At 44.6% G+C, this 23,001-nt stretch overlaps 1 protein-coding gene across 6 annotated transcripts in view; it reads right to left on the bottom strand.

Annotated features, from left to right (window-relative positions):
• SCUBE2 (signal peptide, CUB domain and EGF like domain containing 2) overlaps window positions 1-23,001 on the bottom strand; it is a 66,960-nt gene that overhangs the window by 26,205 nt on the left and 17,754 nt on the right. For 5 of the 6 annotated variants that reach the window (XM_034770062.1, XM_034770066.1, XM_034770065.1 and 2 more), the window contains 11 exons: window positions 19,130-19,255; window positions 18,704-18,820; window positions 17,367-17,456; window positions 12,956-13,072; window positions 11,735-11,857; window positions 10,043-10,159; window positions 3,622-3,744; window positions 3,013-3,129; window positions 2,296-2,382; window positions 1,468-1,572; window positions 86-241 (listed from right to left, as the gene is read on the bottom strand). In XM_034770062.1, the coding sequence (XP_034625953.1) occupies window positions 86-241; window positions 1,468-1,572; window positions 2,296-2,382; window positions 3,013-3,129; window positions 3,622-3,744; window positions 10,043-10,159; window positions 11,735-11,857; window positions 12,956-13,072; window positions 17,367-17,456; window positions 18,704-18,820; window positions 19,130-19,255 (1,278 nt within the window). The remainder of the gene's footprint in view (window positions 1-85; window positions 242-1,467; window positions 1,573-2,295; window positions 2,383-3,012; window positions 3,130-3,621; window positions 3,745-10,042; window positions 10,160-11,734; window positions 11,858-12,955; window positions 13,073-17,366; window positions 17,457-18,703; window positions 18,821-19,129; window positions 19,256-23,001) is intronic. The other variant, XM_034770067.1, reaches the window with a different exon arrangement.

Raw genomic sequence — 23,001 nt, 5'->3', positions numbered from 1 at the left:
GCATAAAGATGAAAGTGAAAGAAAGAAATTAAGGATCAAACTGCAAGAAGCCTTCCATTGCATTTTGGATTGTTCTCCAACCAACCTGTCACCTCCTTTTGGTTTGTTTCAAGCTCAAAGTCCACTGTGATAAACATTTCTTTAGCTGTCGTGGGTCTGCTGACGGCTCCAAGAACTTTCTTGCCAGAGCTGCATTTTAGGTTTACATAGTAGAAGCTCTCCATTACTGAGTTATGATTATCTGTATGAACAAAATTAAAGGAAGCGAAAGCTTGGCCAACTGTATTACTGGACATTCACTACAGCTCAGTAAATATTTTGTTATGAAGACTGCTAGGGGACTAAATGATTAACTCCAGATGCTAATAAACTACAAGCAACTGGGCTGGATCCTTGGCTAGTGTAGTTTGCTGTAGCTTCAGTGACTTCAATGGACCAATAGCAACTTACACCAGCTGAGGATCTGGCCTTAATGCACATAAGGGACTGTCCACGCTGAGATTAGAACCTTGCTAAAGCTACCAGATGGCTTAAATGTAGCTGCCGCTAGCAGGGTCCTAGTGTATCTTTTTTGGCCTGTGTAAACATATTAGAACTATTTTCAGGTTTTCCCTGCACAGAATAGGTTAGTCTTTAGTACAGTTTTCAAGGGAAAAACTCTTGCCTGCTCTGGTCTGAGAGTGTGTGAAAGCTATGCTAGCTTACCACAGTTTTTCCACACAACTGGGCCTGGTCCCAGTATGCACAGGCCTTACAGAGACTATTGTTTAAAGTTTCCCTAAGGAAACGAGTTCAATTTAAGGAAACATCCTGAGCACGTTTTTTGGCTCTGGGATAAATATATGTTCTTGCTAAGTGTGTAGTACAGATGATCATTCCTATTCTTTCAAAGCCAAACAAATTGACATGCTGATTTGATTCTTCATATTCAATCGAGTAAAAAATTCGCCATGATATGACCACGTGCTGAGTCCTATTCTGTATCTTGTTTGCATTATAAAGAATATTCAGACTCATCTCAAACAGTGCCCTGTGGGCAGATCACATAGTCCCCCTTGTTTCCAGCTGCCTTTACAGGTTTCCAGCTCATCCTTTCACCAGAAAGGAGCTGGAAACAAGTGGGAGGAGCCAGCCTCGTCACTGTGTCCATTAGGATCTACTGCTGCATAAGTGGAAGAGAGGAGAACCAGAGCCAACCTTGGGGACCACAGTCACCAGAAGGAGAAAAGCCAGGAGCTTCTTCAATGTGGCATCAGGGACACAGTATGATCATTCAGGTCAGGGCCCAGGGAGACAGAGGAGGCAGGAGATGTGACTGGGAAGAGTCATGGTCCATAGGATCAACAGGGCAAGGAGAGGCAGTTTGCAAAGTTCTCGGACTATTAAAATGCAGCCCATGCCATGAAAATGTTTCAGAATCCCTGAATTACAGCATTAGGCTGCTTACTTTCATGTATACATCCTTACCTGGTATTATCTGTTGCAGACCTTCTCGAAACATCTCAGTCTTTTTCAAACTACATGTTCCTTCATTAAACTTAAAGGTTACACTTGTCTTGATGGTTGAGGTATCTTCAGAGAGAAACAAGGAAGTGTGACTTTCAATGAGAAAAAGACTGGAAATACTAAGGCAATGTCAAGCAGGTCACTAAAATGACATTATAACCTGTAAAACTATCCATCACTAAAATGCTGCTTTTTGTGTGTGCAAAAAGCTGGATACCAGTTTTCTTCGGCTGGTAAGTTAGTTTATAACTAGAACTGGAGTAACAAGCTGTGATATATTTTATTTAACAAACCAGGAACAATAACGATCATAAGGCAAGGTCCTCAGCTTCACTGAACTCAAAAGAGATATGTCATTTAACACCAGCTGAGGATCTGTCTCCCTACACTTATCTATAGTAGCACCTTTCATCCACTTAGCTGCCAAATGCTTGATACATTTTACTATTCAGCTAAACAAGCTATATGTTATATATAGCCAAAATATTTCCACCTGGGTGCCTCAGGAGAGGCACCTAAATCCTCAGCTCCGCTGTTCACCTTAGCTACTGACCCTTTTCTGTATTCTCATTTGCAGGAATGTGGGAGATGCTGTTGAAGCAGCGCACGGACTTTGAGGAGGGTCGTTGTATGTGTGTTGTGCACACTCGGGTAAAGAAGAGGAAGCAAAAATTAAGGTGGTAAACTGAAGGAGAGAACACCACAAAAACTGAATAATATACCCCTGTTTTACACTGCCCTACTACAAGAGATGAGCCAAGTCATGCAGCATGTAAGTCTAGTAATTACCCAGGCAAGTAGATTCATTTGTATTTTGCTGTTTTTTCTTAAGCTGAGAAGAGCTGCCACAGGTCAGAGTGTAGGCGTCTTGCATTCCTAACAGACAGAGTATACAGGCAGACGTTAAAGGCGGGATGCAGGCTGCACACACAGACTGGGGATATCCACACAGGTTTTAAGACATTGGTAGTTTACTGATCTTTATTCCCTTTTTTTCCAAAGTCAGAGCTTGGGGTAACTACCTGCATTTTTTAAAATAATCAATGTTTTAAAAGAGGTCAGATATAAATGTGGCTTTGCCCTCTTGTCTGTACGTGGTCCTTAACCAAAGGCTGGTTCTGTTTCCTGTTCCCCTGGACACAGGGGCTGGGAGTGCCATGCAGGCAGCACGCTCAGATGCAGAGGATGGAGTGCCTCACATCCCTGAACAACCTTGGCCAGTTGTGGAATGGCACGGACAGCACTGGGATTTCTATCAAATCCTCTTCACCGAAGAGAACAACTGTTATGATCTGGGGGATCTGAGAGTAGAGTAGTTATACAAGACAGAAAAAGGGGGATTCCTAGGGCTCTGGCAGGGACCTGAAAATCCCTATATAAACAGAAAAAGTTTCTCTTTTTTCATTACTTATTACAGACTTTCACAAGAGTAGTATTGTTATTCTTAAATTCTCTACATAGCAGCACATATTGAACAGCCTTATGTTTTGTTCTGTTTGGACTTACCAGAAATCAAATGTACCTCGGAGGGACAGTTTAAGATGCACCTATCACTCCCATCACTCCTTATACAGGACAGCAATACTTTGGGTGACGTATCATCAGGCAGGGACCCCTCTATCTCTACACAGGATAAAACACAAACACTCATGGGAGAAGTAAAGCATATGCATTCACAGAGAGACAGACTTGCAGTTACATCTGCCACATAACTGGTACCAAGCTGCATCCATGCAATTAACATTCTATACAGAGAGAAGTGGGAGGGAACTAAAAAATAAAAAATCACACACGGATCAAACACCTCGTGCAATTTCCTTTCATGTAAAATTATCCCAGCATATTTTTTCATGCAGGAAAGCACAAAAGAGAATGAAAGAATAAGCCTAGATAAAAGCACAGAAAAGAAAGCACCAAAACCCCACAAAGTATCTCCTGTTTTTCACCTGTTTCAACAATGCCCATCATGGCTGATTAAAAAGTAAAGCAGAAATCTAATGAAGGAAATAATGATCCATGCTGCTTTGTTGGATGGATCAAGATTTTTAGCACTGCCTAGAGCTGCATAGCCTTCAAGCACACTCAAAGTATTAACACGTCTTCTATGCACCTTACCAACACAGTCCTTTTTATTCCAGTGTAATTTGTGGCTGGAATGACACAGACATTCATAATCCCCCAGTGTGTTCACACAGGTCTGCTGGCAGCCTCCATTGTTGATGCTACATTCGTTAATATCTAAAGAGGAGGGAGAAAAAGGCCTTTTAAAATATTAGTCTAGTATCATTTTCACTCAGTGTTGAATTCACACAAATAAAAATTGGGTAACTGTGCACACAAACGCTGCTCTGTATAATTTGGATCTAATTCTATGGGCAACTTTTGAAAATCTGACCGTATATGCTTCTGCATTCCCTACCACCCTTTAGCTGATCAAAATGGTTTAGTTGTGTGTTAAATATGCCCCAAATTGACTATGTTACAAACATTCCAGCCTCAGCAATGTGCTTCAAAAGTTAACAGAGCATTGTTTATAGTTATTTATTAAGTTTGGAACAAAATCAGACGATAGGATACAAGATTCACACTGACCATTTGTCTTAAACATTCAGAAGCATAAATATGTTGCAATACATTTTATCTCACTGTTAATGAGTACACGGGGGCAATACTCTGTCGCATATTGTTACCCCTTTTGGCGGAATTCTTAGCCAATATTCAGGACCTTGCCAGGTTGCTTCCATTAGTGTAAGAAATCAGTTATACAAGTCAGGTAGTTTTGTGTGTGTGTGTGTGTGCGCAATCCTGTTTCATTATAAAGAACATACACAAAGCCTTGTTTTCCTGAACATAGGGGGTAAGGATAGGAGGGTGTTGGGACCTCAGTTTCAGTGGGTCTAGAACCTAGAGCTGTAGGGGCCCTGGATCTCTAGTACTCCCTTGTCATCACCAAAGGAGATAGATGAAGATATCTCACTGATCCTGAAAAGTCAGGCTCCACAGGAAGTCCTATCAGAATGCCCAAGGCGTGTGGTTGCCTGATTAGCTCACACCCACTACTGAAGCCAGGAAGTGACCTGTATGGCCTGTCCGAGCACTGTGCACAGTCTCTCTCTGTTGCTGCTGCCTCAGACCCATCTGTTGCCTGTCTCCTGTGATCCATATCCAACTTCCACGCCCAGTTTCTGCTCTGCTCCTGTTCCTGTCCCTGCCCGTCATTCCTGCCTGGCTCCTGCTCCATGCCTAATCCTTGCCTTGTCTCGGCTCCTGCCCCCACGTTTCACTCCTGACCATTGGCTACCAGTTCCAACCCCAGCTCATCTTCTGGCTACCAACTCCAACTCGATTCCTGATTTTGAGTCTGGTTCTGACCCTTGGCTAAACTCCCAACTCCAGCTCCACTCTGACCACAAGGTCTGATCGCCTACATGCTGGTTCCTAACACACTGGGTGCAGCAGGCAGTTTCCTGACTTGTGATTCACAGACAGTCCTGTGACCCAGGTCCCAAGGAGCTCTGTCTCTCTGCTCTCTCTCTCAGGGCTTGGCTACACTTGCAGATGTAAAGTGCTGAGAGTTAAACCAGCCTTCGGAGACCGCAGCAGGGAAAACGCTGCCGTGTGTTTACACTGTCAGCTGCAAGGACACTAGCGTGGCCACATTAGCAGCTCTTGCAATGCCACAGAGAGCAATGCATTGTGGTAGCTATCCCAGTGTGCAAGTGGCTGCAACATGCTTTTTAAATGGGGTGGTGGAATGTGACAGGGAGTGTGTTGTGTGTATGTGGGAAGAGAGACAGTGTGTTTTGGGGGGCTGAGAGCGTGTCGGCATGCTGTCTTGTAAGTTCAGACAGCAGCAGACCCCCTTTGTCCCCCCTCCTCACAGACACTCACAACAGCAACATTCCACAGTAATGGTTGCTTTGTCCCGGAGCAGATAAGCATGCCAGCTGTCAGAAATGGAGCTTTGAAAGGGGATATCCGCATGCCTGCCAGCCAATTTCAAAACAATGAGAAGAGTGGCCACTTGACTTCAGAGGATTATGGGACGTTTCCGGAGACCAATCACAGCCCACTAATGCAACACCTCGTTCACACTGACGCCAGGACCTTTCAGCTGGGACACAGCAAGCTTTAAGCTTCTTGTGGAGGTGGATTATCAGGAGCGCTCCAGCTGCAGAGTCCAGGTGCTCTACGTGCCTTGCCAGTGTGGGCACCTCAGGAGTTAGGGCGCCCAGGGCTGCTTTAATGCACTCTAACTGGTAAGTGTAGCCAAGCTCTTAGTTAGTCTCTAAGGTGCCACAAGGACTCCTCGTTGTTTTTGCTGATACAGACTAACACGGGTACCGCTCTGAAACCTATTGTTTCTAGTTATCAATACATAAAGGGACTTTTAACTGCTCTTTAGCCTGAAAGATAGGTGCTTAGCACATCCACCAGCTTTAATAAGGTCTGACTTATCTGTAGATCAAAGGCCCACTTCATGGCAGCCATTAATACCTTCCAGCATAACAATAATATACAGGGAAGCCTTTTAGTAACAGAAGGGACGGCTATTTTTCTCTGTTATAGGGGTGGTCACATAATGATGTACAGTTAATATGGAGGAACTTTTGTGAGGACTGATATTCTATTGGCCATTAGGGCACGTGGCCATAAGGGTCCATAGATAAGTTTCACTGCATATGACACAACACAGTATCCTGCAATATACTGATCAAACCTTATTGAATTAAGTCAAAACTCACTGAATTTAGGAATTTATTCTATTAAAAAGTGCCAATGATTGCATACAGCCCCTCAATAGTATGTATTTCCATGGGAGGAAGGAACCAAAGCCCTCCAGGAAGTAAAAACAGTGGGAGATGGTCAGGCAAATTCACAAAATTTGAAACGTGAGAGAGCTACCACCACTTGGCAAGAGACTCATATGTACTGGTTCAAACTGGATTCTCCAGAGAGCAGCAGACAAAAGGAGTTTTGGATAAATACCCTGAATTAAAACTAACCCAGGCCCTTCTTTCTGATCCAGCAAATGGATAGGACCTCAGGCCAATGAGGGGCTCTAATCCTTAGGGAAGGGTTGGAAGGACCTGAGCCCACTTAGTAGGGTGACCAGATCACCCAAGTCAAATATCGTGACGTGGGGGGGAGGGGGAGGGTGACGCGGGGGGGGGGGGGCGGGGGGGGGCGTGGCCAAAAAAAAAACCCTTCCTCCGCAAGCGCTGGAGGGAGGCCCGGGAGACTCAGGGGAAGCGCGGGGCCGGGGTGAGTAAGAGTCCGGTCTGGTCCCGAGCAGGCAGGACTCAGTTGGGTGGTAGGGAGAGGAGGGGGGCGGCCCGCGGTGCCAGGTGGCGGCTGTTCTCCCCCCCCAGGCAGCGGGACTCGGGAGCAGCCGCTGCTGCAGCTCCCACTGCCGCAGGGGGAGGAAGCGGCCATGGCGCTTGGCGGCTGCGGCTCTGGAGCCCGAGCCCGGGCCTGCTGCGGGGACCCAGCAGCGCGCACGCTGTGCCCAGCCCCTAGCCAGTCGCGTCTGGGCTGCTGCCCAGCTGGTACTATCCCGCGGCAGCCCCGGAGTGGGGGCAGCAGGCCCCAGCCCCCCCGTCCCGCTCGGGTACCGCAGGGGAACGAACGGGGCTGGGCTGCCAATGCCTCCGCCCCGGGGCCGCCGCGGGATAGCACCAGCTGGGCAGCAGCCCAGACGCGACTGGCCAGGGGCTGGGCGCAGCATGCGCGCTGCTGGGTCCCCGCAGCAGGCCCCGGCTCGGGGGGTTCGGGGGCGCCAGAGCCGCGGGCGCCAGAGCCGCAGCCGCCAAGCGCCATGGCTGCTTCCTCCCCCACGGCAGTGGGAGCTGCAGCAGAGGCTGCTCCCGAGTCCCGCTGCCCGGGGGGGGAACAACAGACGCCGCCTGGCCCCGCGGGCCGCCCCCCTCCTCTCCCAACCACCCAACTGAGTTCTGCCTGCTCGGGGCCAGGCCGGACTCTTACTCACCCCGGCCCCGCGCTTCCTCTGAGTCTCCCGGGCCTCCCTCCAGCGCTTGCGGAGGAAGGAGGAATGGTGAGCCCGGGGAAGAGGCGGGGATTCGGGGAGGGAGCCAATCGGGGGAGGAGGGGGTGGAGTCGGGGCGGGGGGGTGCGCTCCAGGCTCCGGCGCATTTCCTTGTTTGTCCAGTGTCCCGACCGCACGTCGGTCAGGACGCGGGACAAACAAGGAAATATCGGGACAGTCCCGATAAAATCGGGACGTCTGGTCACCCTACCACTTAGGCGCCATAAGACTTGGATAATGGTTTTCAGCTGAAGCTGTGATGAACCTGTGCCCACAAGGAAAAAACCCTATCTGGGATTGGAAGGACTCATTACCAGCCAGAGCTCTTATTGGAGTGCGGGGTGATCTCTGGTGATCTTATCGGCAGCCATGTAAATTCTTCTATTGTTTTAATATATTTTCTCTGTAATGTTACCTTAAGAATAAATAGGCTTGCTTAGAAAGAGTTTTGTGGTAACTTAACTGTGTCAATTACACCGTGTCCCATCTCTGAGGGGAGGAGTGAAGCAGGCCTCCTTAGGTAGCCTGTCTTTTGCTGGGGGAGGTCACAGTATAGTCAGGGAACTGTTTGGCTAATCAGAAGGGAGAGAGAGGCAGGTCTCCACCCAAGAGAGGCAATGGCTGCAGAGCTGGAAGCCTGAGAGCGAGTGCCTTGGCTGGACCCACAGAGGGGAAATACATTGATCTGAACTGTGACAGCAATGTCGTCATATTTTTGCCTCTCTCTGGCTGGGCTCTGTAGAGGTTGGAACAACCACACTCAAAGATGATAAACAAAAAAGTCTTAATTGGCATGTTTGCAACATGCAGCTCCTAGGAAGCCAGGTGAGCAGTCTCACCTCCTGCTGGCTACTCTCACTGACATTATTCCCAGTGCTATACATATTTTTTCTCTGCCCGACACAAACGCAGGTCTTTCTACCTGATCTCTGTAACACACACTGCAGAATCACATGCCACACCATATGAAACACATTTCTCGTAGGCCTTCATTCTTCTCCCATTGACTTGAATGGCACAGGATCAAACCCATAAACAGGAGTTTTTATGTGAATGTCCAAGTGAAGCTATTTCCTAGAAGTGATTCCACTCTCACTGGAGCAGCATCTTTGTGAGTTTCCATAACAGCAGTGTTCATCCGTTCTCCTGTGTTCCCAGTTCCCACTCCGCAGGGTAATGATGTGACTGCACTACCCTGAGTCAGGGGTGCATGGTACCTTACTACCAGTCAGTATGAACAGGGGTCACAGAATCAGGCCCCATGTTAATAGAAGGATGTTCATATAAGACTGCATTAAGTACAAAGGGGAAATGAACTTGGTCCTGTTTGTCCACATTGCAAAACTACCACAAACCTGATTGTCTGTCTCTGCCTAAACAAGGTCCAGGACTGGAATGGCAGAGATCTTGCAGGTCAGGAGGGGAAAATGGCAATACTGTGTGGGGAAGTCTGCACAGCATCTGCCTTCATTAGACAAGACTCAAGCCAACTGCAATTAGTCCCTCACATTAATAAGCAATGAGGTTGGGATTGTCAAAGGAGACCTCGGGAGTTAGATGCCCAAATCTCATTGAAATGAGTGCTGGGTATCTAATTCCCTTAGGCTCCCCTGAGAATCCCAGCCTAAATTCATCCCCCTGGTTACAAACACCCAATATGATGCAAAGGAGAATTGTGAAAATAGCAAAGTATTTGCATCATGGTCCCTAAGATCAAGCCTGCCCATTTTGCCTCATATTCACATATGCCTATCAGTGAACTGAATACATATATGTGGTCATATAAGATCTTGCCCATATTTCACATGAAAATAGCTTTGTTTTCATTTAGTGTCAAATAACTCAGGCTGCTTCATATGAACGTTCTGCAAGTTTCCTTGCTTCAGATGTCAGACCAAGGTTCATGTCAACATATTGGTCTCTTTCATTTAGGGTTTCTTTGGAATCAGAAGTAAACAATTTAGGGCTAAATTCTTAGCTGGTATAAACCAGTGTAACTCCATGACTATAGTGGAGCTACACCAGTTTAGATCAAATGAGGATCTGGCTGTTAGGCTTGTTGGTAATGTGCATTTATTCTAAAGAAAACCTGCAAAATAGCTAACATCATAATTCATTTGAAGCCTTTTCTTACAAGTTTGCAATTAGCGTACAGAACGCCACATGAAATCAATGGGAATTTTTCATGTGGAAACACGGTTGGATCATGGCCTTAGTATCTACATGTGGAATGCATCTGTTTGTTCTAATGGTCCCTGTTGCTTTCCAATACATAGCTGGAGGGGCGGAAATCATTTAAGCTAAAAGACATAGTCAAACATGGAGGATTGTGTTTCATTTTGGGACTGTCTCCCCTTTTGAAAAACTGCCTGGAAAAGACAAAGGCTACATTTGCTGTACAGGGTTTTAGACACATGGGTCCCAGTGACGTTAATGAGCATTGCTCCAGCACTCTGACAAACATATACACTAGTATCTTTTTATACTCACCTCCACAATGTGTGAAGCCATAGAGAATGTATCCTTTGTTACAACTACACTCAAAAGAGCCTGGATGATTGATGCACGTATGGTCACATGTCCTTTCAAAAGAACATTCATCAATGTCTGTAATTTTTAAAAGGATACGTTAGTGTCTCTTGGCTTGTCAAGGAAGCATTTATGAGCTAGCAAATTTGGATATAGAAACACACAGCTTTATATGACCTAAGCAAGTTCTTTTAAAGCCATTAGTCTGTAACATATTGAAGTAACAACTTTTAAGAGAGCAGTTAGTTTGCCAAGTAAGACATTTCTTGGCAAGTGAGTAAACTGAGGTTATATTTTTAATAGTAATGTTTAAAATAAATTGCTGCAAAGTTCTCTTCACTGCAAAAGACTGTCGTCAGAAAAAAAATGCTTCTTTAAGGGATGGCAACACAGAGTCAGCCGGAAAAATATTTTCAAAGTAACTTTCCATTTCCTTCTGCCTTTTTACAAAACTGGGAGGCCAAATTTTTACCTCAACTGTGCATGTGCAGTGCTTGTTTTAGATCTGTGCTAGGCCTCTCACCTAGCGACTGAAATACCTCTCCCAAAGGCGAAAAAAAGGACAGGAAGCTTTGGGAAATCGTGCAGGTGAAAGGCATCAGGCTGGTACCCCTAGAAACCCAAATGCTCTCCTTGGCTATACAGTGCGTGGGCTTCTGCAGAAGCTTCCTCCACCCAGCCCGAGCAATGTGCCTCAGTGAAGCTCTGGAGCGACCATCACCTGGGTCTATTCTTCGCTTTGTGCAATACCGTTGGATACAGTTATCAGTAGGCCACAGATTCATCACACTGCACATCTTGGGCTTAAGCCTTGTATGCCTTAAGCCTTTGTCTTTAATGCTGGCTAGAATGTCTTTGCCTCATCCAGCTGAATTTTTCCTAGGAATTTTAATCATTTTGTATATTGTACACTTTCACACTGAATTTGCTTTTTTAGGTAATGGCCCAATTCTGCTCCCACTGAAGTCAACGGCAAAGCTCCCATGGGTTCCATGGGCAGCAGGATCAGCGGCCCTAAATGTTTATTATATTATCACCAAAAGTATTCTATGCTGCTATAACAAAATATTAAACATGATGAGGCTTATCCTGTTCCCATAGAAGTCTGTGGCAAAACTCCCATTGACATAAATGGGAACAGAACTGGAGTCTTACACCAAATTTGCTCTTTAAGGGATCAGGCCCAAATCAAGCTACATCAAGTTTACAACATTCTAGAAGTGACAGAAAAAACAGACAAAAGGAGATATAAATCCTTAAAATATACATTCATAAACAACTTCCATCAGAAATCTTGGAAATCCTACATTTCTCTGGCAAGTTTGCTCTGCATAAATATTTGTCCTGTTAAGTCTGATCTAAAAAAAGATTAGAAATAGCCACACTGGAGTGAAGTTTCTTTCCTGATAGTCAGTTCCATTTTCTGCCATTCTCTATTATTTTCAGATAACCGTTCAGCGTACAGTGAACACCCTTTCAAACAAATCTCCCACTCTGATATCATGCCAAAGGCTTCGATTTTTAACAGCAACTTTAGAAAGAAGAAATCCAAAGCATGGAAATCATTCTGGAGTCTACCCGCACCTCATTATTTCAGTAGGTATCCAAGTCAATCTTATTTATTTTACTTTTTTTGCCTCCCCATGCACATACCTTGACAAGACTTCTCATCTGTCAATAATTTAAATCCTTTTTTGCAGCTGCAATCAAAACTGCCGACAGTGTTTTTACAAAAATGATCACAGCCTCCATTGCTGGCCTGGCATTCATCAATATCTGTAACACAAAAGTGATTAGGAAATAAAAGGAACATGTTTGGTCTCCTTTCGTTGGTAGATCCCAAAGACATACATGTTCTATGGATGAAACGGCTGGAATTGACTGGAAAGTTCTCTGCTGGGAGAGTCCTGAACAAGATTCAATAACTAAATCACCTCGAACTTTGGGAAAATTCAGATTCAGAAATGATCTTTGCAGTTCAGCCTCATTTCTGTATTATTTCCATTCATCTAACATACTGCTATCAAATTCACTTTTGCTTGAGCACACACATACAGGGGGCTCTTTCTCATCTCATCTGATTAGAGAAGATAAAGTCATTCGTCCTTCTGGAAAGCCTTTAGAACCTTAAACTAAGCTTTTCTCTTTAAATTCTCTCTCTCTTCCTCCTTGCCAAACCATTTAAGAATTTACAGACAGAAGAGACCTATAAGGTCACCTTACCCTGCCCACGCCAATGTCAGATTGTTGAGTTCTTTGTTTAATTCTAAATAAGCCAAGCAAAAGGGACTCCATCACTTTGCTTGACACAAGTCTCACAGACCTCACTCTTGGGAATTTTATTCATATGTACGACCTACATTCTCCTTTGCTCATTTTCAACATGTTATTCCTTGTTATATCTGCTTGGCACTGCATAAATAATTCCACACCCATCTTCACGTTTAGACCCTTCAAATGCTTGTTATAATATCAGGCTGATGGTCTGCTCCTCCATGGGATATACACCTGTAATAGCCTGCATGCATGCCTTGGCAGGTGGACTAGCAGGCTACATTTACCTCCATTGTACCACCAGTGCATTGCTACATCCTGATTAGAAAAAGAGGCCATACTGGAGATCGGAAGGGCATCAACGGCAAAGCAGAGATACTTTGCACTCATATGCTCCATATCTAGGGATAGTGCAACAGGGACCATGTGAAAGGGGATTGTGCATCTCTCCCTGCCTCAATGCTTCCCTAGTGCTCTCCAATGCCCAGATAGATACACATTGGCTTTTTCTCAGGAATGCTTCAACTAGTTTCCCTTTGAGAGTAGTGCACTTGCTGCTAGGTGTTTATACAGGTATGTTTACAAAAGTGCAAAATCTACCTTTACACGTCTTCCCATCAAACTGGAGTGTAAATCCGACGGGACAGCTGCAATGAACTCCAGTCGAGGTGTCTTTGCAAGTGCGGTCGCAGCCACCATTATTTACAGCGCATGTTTCTAACACAGAAAAAATAACGCTAACATTTGTACAGACATGCTGTAAGGGAAATAAAGTAGCATGTGGTGCTAGTAGTGGCCCACTCCATTTCTGTTCAACTATATTGTATATTTAGAGAGGGAAGAAAATATCTACATTCCTTGTGTCTGTCCTCCTGTCTGTCTAATTTATGTACGTACCAGTTTTAGCAAGACGTCTGGCTGGGGATAGGCAACCACCATCCCTCCCCAAGCCACTTCCAACCTTCTGTGGGGCTTCCTCAAGGCTCTGTCCTTCTCTTCTCCCTGTACATCTTATCTCTGGGAAATTTCATCCATAAACACAAATTAAGCTACCATCTCTATGCTATCTCTCTGCTCCAAACCTGTCTCCTTCTGCCCAAATTAAAATCTTGGCTTGTCTCTCCAACATCTCCTCATGGATGCCATCAGCTCAAATCAACACAGCTGATAAAGAATTCCTATTGCTGCTCCCCAAAGCTCTCTCTGCTGCCTTCAAATTTAAATTAAAAAAAAATTAAATTAGTGAAGATATCCTATCTCCTAGAACTGGAAGGGACCTTGAAAGGTCATCGAGTCCAGCCCCCTGCCTTCACTAGCAAGACCAAGTACTGATTTTTGCCCCAGACCCTAAGTGGCCCCCTCAAGGATTGAACTCACAACCCTGGGTTTAGCAGGCCAATGCTCAAACCACTGAGCTATCCCTTCCCCTGCCTTCTTTCTCAATCCCTGTAGAGAACACCACCATCCTGCCTGTCAGTCTGGTCCATAACCTGGGTGTCATCTTTGACTCTGCTTTACTTCCACAAATCTAGGTGTCAGCAACCAGGACCTGCAGCAGAGCCAGTTGCTCAACAAAATGAGCACAGCTGGCCTGTAATAGGCTGCCCGATTGGCTACGTGGCCTGACTGATTGGAAGAATCAGTTGACTGACTTTTAAGACCAACAGCAGATCAGTGGCTGCTCAATGGTCACAATAGTTCCTGTGCCTGCTGGTTCCCAGCCCTGCTCCTGCCTCACCTCACTCCAGGTAACCAAGTTATGACCCTCGGATCTAATTCCTGACCGAGTTCAGCTCTGACTGTTGGCTCTGGCACCTGGGAGCTGAAGAACACCTGCAGTCTGCCAAAGAACCCCATAAACACCAGGCAGACCAAGACCATCAGGCTGCCCACAATCTGGCCATAAAGGACAAAGTGTGGCTCTTGACCAGAAGCTTAAATCAAGCCGCCCATCTGCCAAACTAGACTACCATTCCCGAGCCCCTTCAAGACTATAAAATGGGTGAAGCCAGTGGCCTTCAGATTACTGTATAGCTGCCCAAATCCTTGAATATCCATCCTGTCTTTCAGATCTCACTTTTAAAGCCCTATATCGAGAACCCATATCCAAACTGTTTCAGTCCACCACCCACAAAAATCCACAGACAGGAAAGTACTTGGCCCAAAGGATCCTCGACTCTCAGCGAGTGAGAGGAAAGCCCCAGTACGTGGTGGACTGGGAAGGGTATGCTCCAGACGAGCAGTCTTGGGAAGCAAGGAAGAACAGCCATGCCCTGGACCTCTTACGAGAGTTCCATCGGAAGTACGGAGAAACCAGGCCCCAAGACCCCCGTGAGGCGCCTGCAAGGAGGGAGTACTGTCTGGAATCAAGGCTTGCAGCACAGTCAGTCTGGAAGCAGGGCCTGCAGCACAGCCAGTTCCTGGGCAGCCTTGGGAGCCTCCCTCCAGGTAACTCAGTTCTGATCCTTGGCTCTGATTCCTAACCTCTGACTTTGGATTTGCCTTTTGGCTCTGGCATCTGGTTCTGGCACCTGGGCTCCGACTCCTGGCTCCAGAGCTCAACCTGGGCTCCAATTCCTGGCTACTGACTCCTGTTCTAACCACTAGGAGTGACTCCTTCTCTGACCATTAGACCATTAGACTCCAACCACTAAGCATGACCACCTACGTCCCGGTCAAAGACATCAGGCTATGTCTAATCCTGCCAATTCTTCCTGTAGAAGATCTGTAAAATATGGTCTTTCCTATCCATTCACACAGCTAAAACTCTCTTCCAAGCTCTCATTATCTCATGTCTCACTTACCGCAACATCCTTCCTCTGGCCTGACAAATGCAATCTTGCCCTGCTTGCATCCATTCAAAGTGCTGCTGCGAAGATAATCTTCCTAGCTCATTGCTTTTACCACGTCATCCCCCCTCTCTGCATCCCTCCGTTGGCTCCCCCATCTTTATTATATCAAACATAAGCTGTTTGTTTTCACTTTCAAGGCCCATCACAGCCTGTCCCCACCCTACCCCTCATCTCTCATTCGGCATGGAAAAGTCGACTCCTGCCTCCATCGCCCACTTGAATTTTCAAACAAGCACCTTTGTGCTTTCCCCCATGCTGCCCTTGACAGTTGGGAGGAGCTCCCCATAAACATCTACAAAGCTACCTCATCATCATCCTTCAAAACCCTCCTCAAAACTCTCCTTTGCTGTGATGCCTACAAACAAAAAACAAAAAAACCCCACATAACAACAGTTATGCTGAGACCATTGCTAATCATACTGGCCATATTATCTCATTGTTTCCTTGTATTCCACCATTGGTTTGTCTCTCGTTGCCTCTTGTCTGAGGCTAACATTGTAATTTCTTTGGGCAGGGAACATCTTTTTGTTCTGGGTTTGTAGCACACATCACAATGGGGTTCGCTCCTAAGTCCTCCGGTAATATAAATAATAATAATAAGCTCGCTAGCACAGAACAGTGGAGACTGCCCTTCTCCTCTGCTAGCCAGCTCCACCGCATGGGTGTGGGGAATGAACTTCTCTCATCTCCCACTGATCTTAATGGGACTGTTGGGAGCGCAATACTTTTAAAAATCAGGCTATTTATTTAGGAGCCTAAATATGGATTGTGGAGCCTAACTTTAGTCTCCGATTTTTGAAAGCTTTTGCCTTTGCCTCCAGTGCTTTGATGAGACTGCCAGCAGGAATAGTAAATGATCAGAGCCAACTGTGGAGATGCTTTTATGACACAGATATCTGTTCACTCGGAACCACACTGAGATCACAGGGACTTGTTCCACAGTCCCCTGGATAAACCTCTGGATTAAATCGAATACAACTAAATTTAGTACATACTGAAACATTTCAGGAGTGAGACGATGTGTGGCACTTCCCTAGGAGAGGAAAAAAAGTGAAGCATTGGAAATTTCTTGTACTGTGGGAATTTGCCGCCCTCCCCAACTCCCTATCAGCTACAAAATCAAGGGTGAACTCCAACTCCAAACAAGCCTGTCCTTACAGTCCATTTAACCCTTCAGTACAAAGAGACACACACAAGGAGAAATAGTACACCTTATCGTTAAAGGGACAAAACAAGTTTAGAGGATACTGCGCCTGATTCTCATCTTCCATGCACCAGATTTATACTGTTGTAACTATCTACCTCAGGGAATCAGTTAAAATACTGGTGGTCTAGTAACCTACTTACAACATAGTTAAAGACTGTAATATAGATAGGACCTAACCATGCTCCCATTAGACAGTCGCAGACTTTAGCCCATATACAGAGATAGAGCTAGGTCCTGTCCATACTACAATTTTACTCTATGGTGACTGAGTCCCCTAATTTAGCTATAGCTGTAAGGTCAGGGAGCCTGAGTAGAGAAGAAGAATTATATGAAAGTGGTTAACATTCTGGGAAGTGTCTAAAGAGACTAGAACCCTGCTTTCCACCAGGAGCTGGACGTTCACAGTGCATGTCTTAGAGATAGGAAGGATAGTCTCATTGAAGCACTGGACTAGGACTCACAAAACCCAGCCAGGGTCAGTTTCCAAACTTGTAGTGGGACTTTGGGCTGTCCCTTAAATCCCTCTGTGCCAATCAAAACGGCCAGTACCAAAGAGTTTAAAGGTTTTGAATTTAATCTGACTCTAAAAGAAATCATCTGACTAGGAGTTTGATGAGTTTTATATTCAAGCTCTGAACAGCAGAATAGTCAGACGGGGCAACTCAGTAGTTAGGGAGTAGGTAGAGAGGAGGTTTCTTGGCTCTGGTTCAGCTCATACTTCTATACATCCTGAATACTATACATGATTACTTATATACTATAGGGACATAGCTTTTCCTTAGAGGTGAGCGAGCATCCATTGAGTTCAATGGGTAATGCATGCCTCTCCAAGGGCAGACTTTAGCCCATAGTCACAATAGCTATGTTCGATGACAGCTATCCAATACAGTAAGGGTTCACCACGTAAGGCTAGTTAAGAAACCCCACAGCAGAACAAGATTGGCACTTTTACCCATGATCAGCCGCCGCTTTACTCGCTTGTCCACATCCGCTCCTGTTGTGGCATTGCTTTCAGAGATATCAGGTACACCCTCCTCTCTTTCTGTAATGCAAGTACATGGGGGGGGGGGGAAATCAGTGAGTGGTGGTGTGACTGTTGGTATCTAATGCAGCAGCCAACTATCTTGTACGACACTCCTTTTGAAATCCAATTCTAAAACAAAGCTAAACTCTACAATTAGTTGAATCAAGTATCATAAGCAGAAACAGTCAGAAATAAACACTTAAAAACAAAAACATGAAAACTCCCCAATTAAAAATGTGATAGCTTTTCTTGTTGTTTTGTTTTAATTTGCTTTTCAAAGACCCATGTGTTCACCTCAGAAACCTTAAAACATAGTAGCTGTGGTGAACAGAACAACAAAAGGATTAATCAGAGATCAGATGCTACATACCAGTGTCCTGCCATCCTGATCACCCATTGACCAATGAAAGAGATGGCTAACTATTGCTGGGTTTTTGTTTTTAATCAGTGGTCAGAGAATGGTCATCAAAGCATTTGTGTTCATCCACCAAAGCATTTCTTTACGTAAGAATGGATGCCTTTCTAACAGATATCCTTTAGTTCAATCGAACGTTATGGGTTTGATGCAGGAATTGCTTGTTGAATATCCTGTGTTACACAGGAAGTCAGACTAGATGATCCTAGAGGTCCCTTCTGGACTCTATGAAAACTTAAGAAAATGGAAAGAAATTGTCCCCTGGTTAATAATAATTGTCCCTCTGGTACCTTCACAGGTACCAGAACAAAATATACTTAAAAACAGATTTTTTTTCCTTAAACATTCTGGGCCAGTTCTTCTGTGCTTCTCACACAGTCAGAAAGCAGCCTGTAAGGAGCAGATGGAGAGTCCACTGACATAGGGGAAGGTCCATGGGATGTAAAGCCAACACAATCAGCTCTACACCACCTTCTTCTGGCCTTTCCTAGCACTCTGGTGCTCCGCAGATAGTGGAACGCTCCATAAGAGATTTCCTGCAGGCATCACTTAAAGCAGCTCTAAAGTTTCTCTAAGTTATGCCAGGGGCCAAACTGGATCCAAATTTCAGGGAGGGGGGCAGAAATGTGACCTAAAACCACTTTTCCTTGACATCCAGGTCTTGCATCAAGCATGGGTTGGTCAGACCCATGGATCCGGCCTATGCTTTCAAAGTTCTTGTCGTTTCGGCCTCTATGCAATTTTTCAGCAATATAACTGGAACGTATTACTCCTGCAGAAATGGTAACATTTTGAAACTAATTTACATGTCAGTCATCAACAGAAAAGAATCCATCCACTGCTTACTGACCAAGGCAGGTTTTCCCATCCGAGTGCACTGTGTACTTTGGGTGACATCCACAAATGGGCCCATCATCAGCATCCTCACATGTATGCTGACACCCACCATTCCCATGATTGCACGTCACTGGAAAGAAAACATACAGTAGAGCCTCAAATTTCCAGATCCCCGCACAGGGCTAAATTTACCCTTCTTGTGTGTGAGTATTAACATGACTCCCAAACTAGAGCTTTCAATACTAATTGATGGATTTGTACAATGACATTTTGAAAACCCACTGATTTAATTTGATATTTCACTTCATCAAAAACGTGCAGTCTAAATAACGTCATCCTAGCACATCCATAGATACAACTGCTCAAATTAGTGATCAGCTGCAGAAATAATAGAATTCTATTTGTTCCCTCTAAGGATCAGTATGAATTTGTTGCGTACAAATGCAGTCCCTCTGGTTCCTGGCCAGTTCAAATCCAGGTCTGCATTCACATGCCACTCCTCCTTTCGGTGCTTCTCTGCAGATATGGGCACAGCCATGGTCTTTATTCATGCAGCTCATGCCATCTGCAAAACAGTACAAATGTCATAGATCATCAGTATCCTCAGTGTCTTCAGATGCAGGTAACAGCTCAAATACAAACATTAGCCCAACTGTAAGTAAACAGCAGACAACTTGTACCTCTTGAAAGAATCTCCTGTATCTGAACAAAAGAGAAAAAAGTATCAGCTGATATACATGAAATAAAAAGAACCTAATCCTGCTAAAAGCTAAGCAAATGGCCTGCAAGGTAATTTCTCTGCCCCTAATCCATTGTCTGCTTGTGTCTTAAGGTCTCTGGGTAGGGACCTTCCATCTCTGTGTTTGTACAGCATCCAGCACAATGAGACCCCAATGTTTATTAGTAATAACTCCTCCTCTTCCTCCCACATATTTTTATAGGAATTGAGAGCTGCTCCAAACCTTGCAAGACCGGGCACTAAGGCTGTCATTTCCTATTTATTCTTCCCATAAAATAGCAAAATGAGATGTTGTGAGGCAAGGGAATGTCCAAATTTATTCAGATACATACAAAATTCAAACACTTCTCACAACTTTTCAAATTACTGGCCTTGAGCCATAGATTCACAGAGCCACATTTCCATTAGTGGTTAGCAGCGGACCCAGCAGTCACACATACTTGTACCCATGGACAGCAAAGATTTTTCTGTTTTGGGAGCATCTTAACCTTTTCTGATATCTACTGGCCTCTTTCTAATTTCAACCAGTACATTTTAACACCTCTGGGAAGTCATCATGATGATTTATATATAACTGCACCTCTGTGCTGTGTCTCACTAGCCGAATAGAATGTAGTACAAGCAAATGCAGTCTGGATCCAAATGAATAGAGTAATGTGACATTAGTTGACTTTCTTCCCTTTGGTGTACCTCATAAAAACATCTTGTTGTTTTATCTCTGACAGTTATGAGCTGTTCACACTCCAGCACTTAATCTGCAGGCTGCTGCGGTGACTCATGTGGCCTCTGCCAGAAAGAGGCTGCAATCAATTAAACAATAAGGAAACGTTCTCTGCATTATAAAACCTTTTGCCTCTGTCCAGTGTTTCAGCTAAATCCATGCCCCAGCCATTGGCAAGGCTTTACCCTACTTCCCAGCATTGAAGAGCCAAAGTTTATTTTAACTCTATGTGCCATAAAGGTTCTATTGTATCCCACAGACATTCTGATGCAAAGGTTCATCCCCTCACTGGGATTTCTTAACCACTGAAGTCCAGCAGTAAAAACACGCAACTGCTGTGTTCTTTTGTTCTCCTTCCTTTAGAATTACTTACAAAAATAAGGTCTCTTAAAAGATTATGGGCAGATCCTCTGGTCTGGCTGAGCTGTGCTCACCATAACCTGGGAAGGGAGCCACTCGGGTAGCTCTAAATAACCGGAGGATCCGAGAACTCTCAGGGAGCCTCCCTGTGGGAATTTAGGCCAGGTTTACGCTTGCTTTACTCTGGGGTTGGGACTTTAATCTCGTTAGTTTTTTAAGGGCCAAATGCTGTGAACAAGGCAGAGTCACTGGGTCCTGGAAGGCCCATTGAACCTTCCTCGATAGCTGGTGCTACAGCCTCTGTACTCAACACTGCAAACTCAGCCAATACAATAAAGTAGCTCCCATAGCTACTGCAGCACCACCCGGGCAATAGGGGGGTTGGGAGGTGGATGGGGATCCACCAGGGTCCTTACCCCAAGGATCTTACAATATAAAAAGCAGTTTACCATGCAAGTAACAGTGCACTATTACCATCTCTGCTTCTAGTATTACCAAGGTACTCCCCAAAAGGCAACAATATATCAAAGAGACAGAATGGAATCATGGTTGGTAAATCCAAACTCTCCTTGAGGAGTCTGAATGTTAGGGAGGAGAACGGAGCACTTCCTTGGGACTTGGGAGACCTGGGTTCAATTTTCCTGTTCCACTTCCTGTGTAACCTTTGTCAAGTCTCTCTGGGTCTCAGTTCCGCAGCTGTAAAATGGAGATAATAGCACTGTCCTACCTCAGGGGGTGTTGTGGGGCCTGATCTACACTGTGGGGGGGCAAGCTAAGTTACGCAACTTCAGCTACGAAAATAGCACAGCTGAAGTCAACGTACTTAGAGCTACTTACCATGGTGCCTTCACTGCAGTAGGTCAACTGCTGACGCTCCCCCGTCGACTCCGCCTACGCTTCTCATTCCGATGGAGTACTGGAGTCGACAGGAGAGCACTCAGCGGTCAATTTATCGCGTCTTCACTAGACATGATAAATAGACCCCCACTGGATCAATCGCTCCGAAGGTAAGTGTAGACATGCTCTAAGAATAAAGACATTAAAACTTGTGAGGGGCTCAGACACTATGGTAATGGAGACTTTTTAAGTACCTAAGATATATTGACAGAAATGTGACTTAGGCATCATCTGTAAGGAATTCACTGCCTGGACTTGGCTCCTTGAAGACATTTGTTCACATTGCAAAGCTGTTATGGTGAAGTAGTTCTCAAGCAGCTGCTGCCTGTTGTAATAGCAATCCTGGATATCAGGGCTGAAGCTCGTTGACAGATCTTTAGGCACGACTTGCAAAATGTCCACACATCACTATTGGTCTCCAGCCTAATCCATCATGAGTGTCACACTGCACAGAAATATCGTAACACTGCAAAAGTTCTAGCATGAAACAATATATACAAAACACACACACCTCTTGCAACAGCACAACTTTTGGCTGGAATGTGACTGCAAAACAAAACACAAATTTCCATATTACAGAAATGTTGTGGTTTAAAGTATGAACTCTCATATGACTTAGTTAGTGTAGCGCAGAATACTTTAGATCCTTACTGAAAACTCCTGTATTGCTAAAATTTGGGAAGCAGCAGAGAAAGACTGACTGCTACTCCAATGGAAAACAGACGGTGCATCCCAAGGAGAGTGTGCTTTACAATAAACTAGGCTAATGCAGTGGGTTATTTATTTATTTATTTATTTAAGGAAAGGAGTTGCACTACCATCCATTTCTGTTTTCTTCTTAGATAATATAACCAGTTCAAGAGGACTCCGGTCAGTTTATTTAGGCTTGCTGGCTAATCCTATTGAGGGCCCAATCCTGCGCCCACTAAAATAATTCCCATTAACTTCAGTGGAAGCAAGATCAGGCCCTGAATAAAAAAAAAAAAAAAAAAAAAAAATCAGAGACAAGCCTCATTGTGTAAAAGAAAATAAGCAAAGGTTTCCTTAACCCATGCCTTTTCAAAATATCTTCTCTTTGAAGCAATATTATTAAATGAAGAAAAAAATATTTGTAGTGGGAGCTGGGATCAACCTTTCATAAACATTCAGTTACATTTTAATCAGGCAATTACTTTGCATATTATATTTTTGACATCCCAGTTTTAGGCTACAGTATTCTTCCTCTATTAAGAAAGCTTTAAGTAACAAAGGAATGGATGCTACATTGCTTAGATTATTCTGCTCTATTGGCTTTTTGATTCCTTTCCCACAGTGAGAACTCAGTAGAAGCCTAACAAGACAATGATGCCTCAAATCCGACAGAATATACAAAAGAGCCCAAAGAGCCCCACATGAAAGCTATCATCCACTATTATGGTGTCAATCAAGGATCTGTGCAGCACATAAGATCACAAATTAGCCTTATTAACTCTAGTGTTTTTGTGACATTTTTAAGCTTAAACATGCAATACGATCTGTCTGTAAACTAAGAAGTGTTAAGAAAGCATTAAGAGAATTAACGGATTAGTTTCTGTTAGCAAAGTAATTTCTTTGT

This window comes from Trachemys scripta, chromosome 4, assembly GCF_013100865.1.
Source record: "Trachemys scripta elegans isolate TJP31775 chromosome 4, CAS_Tse_1.0, whole genome shotgun sequence".
In the NCBI taxonomy this organism is placed as follows: Eukaryota; Metazoa; Chordata; order Testudines; family Emydidae; genus Trachemys; species Trachemys scripta.
Note: the sequence above shows the minus strand (reverse complement) of the source record. Positions and strands in the feature narration are given on the sequence as shown.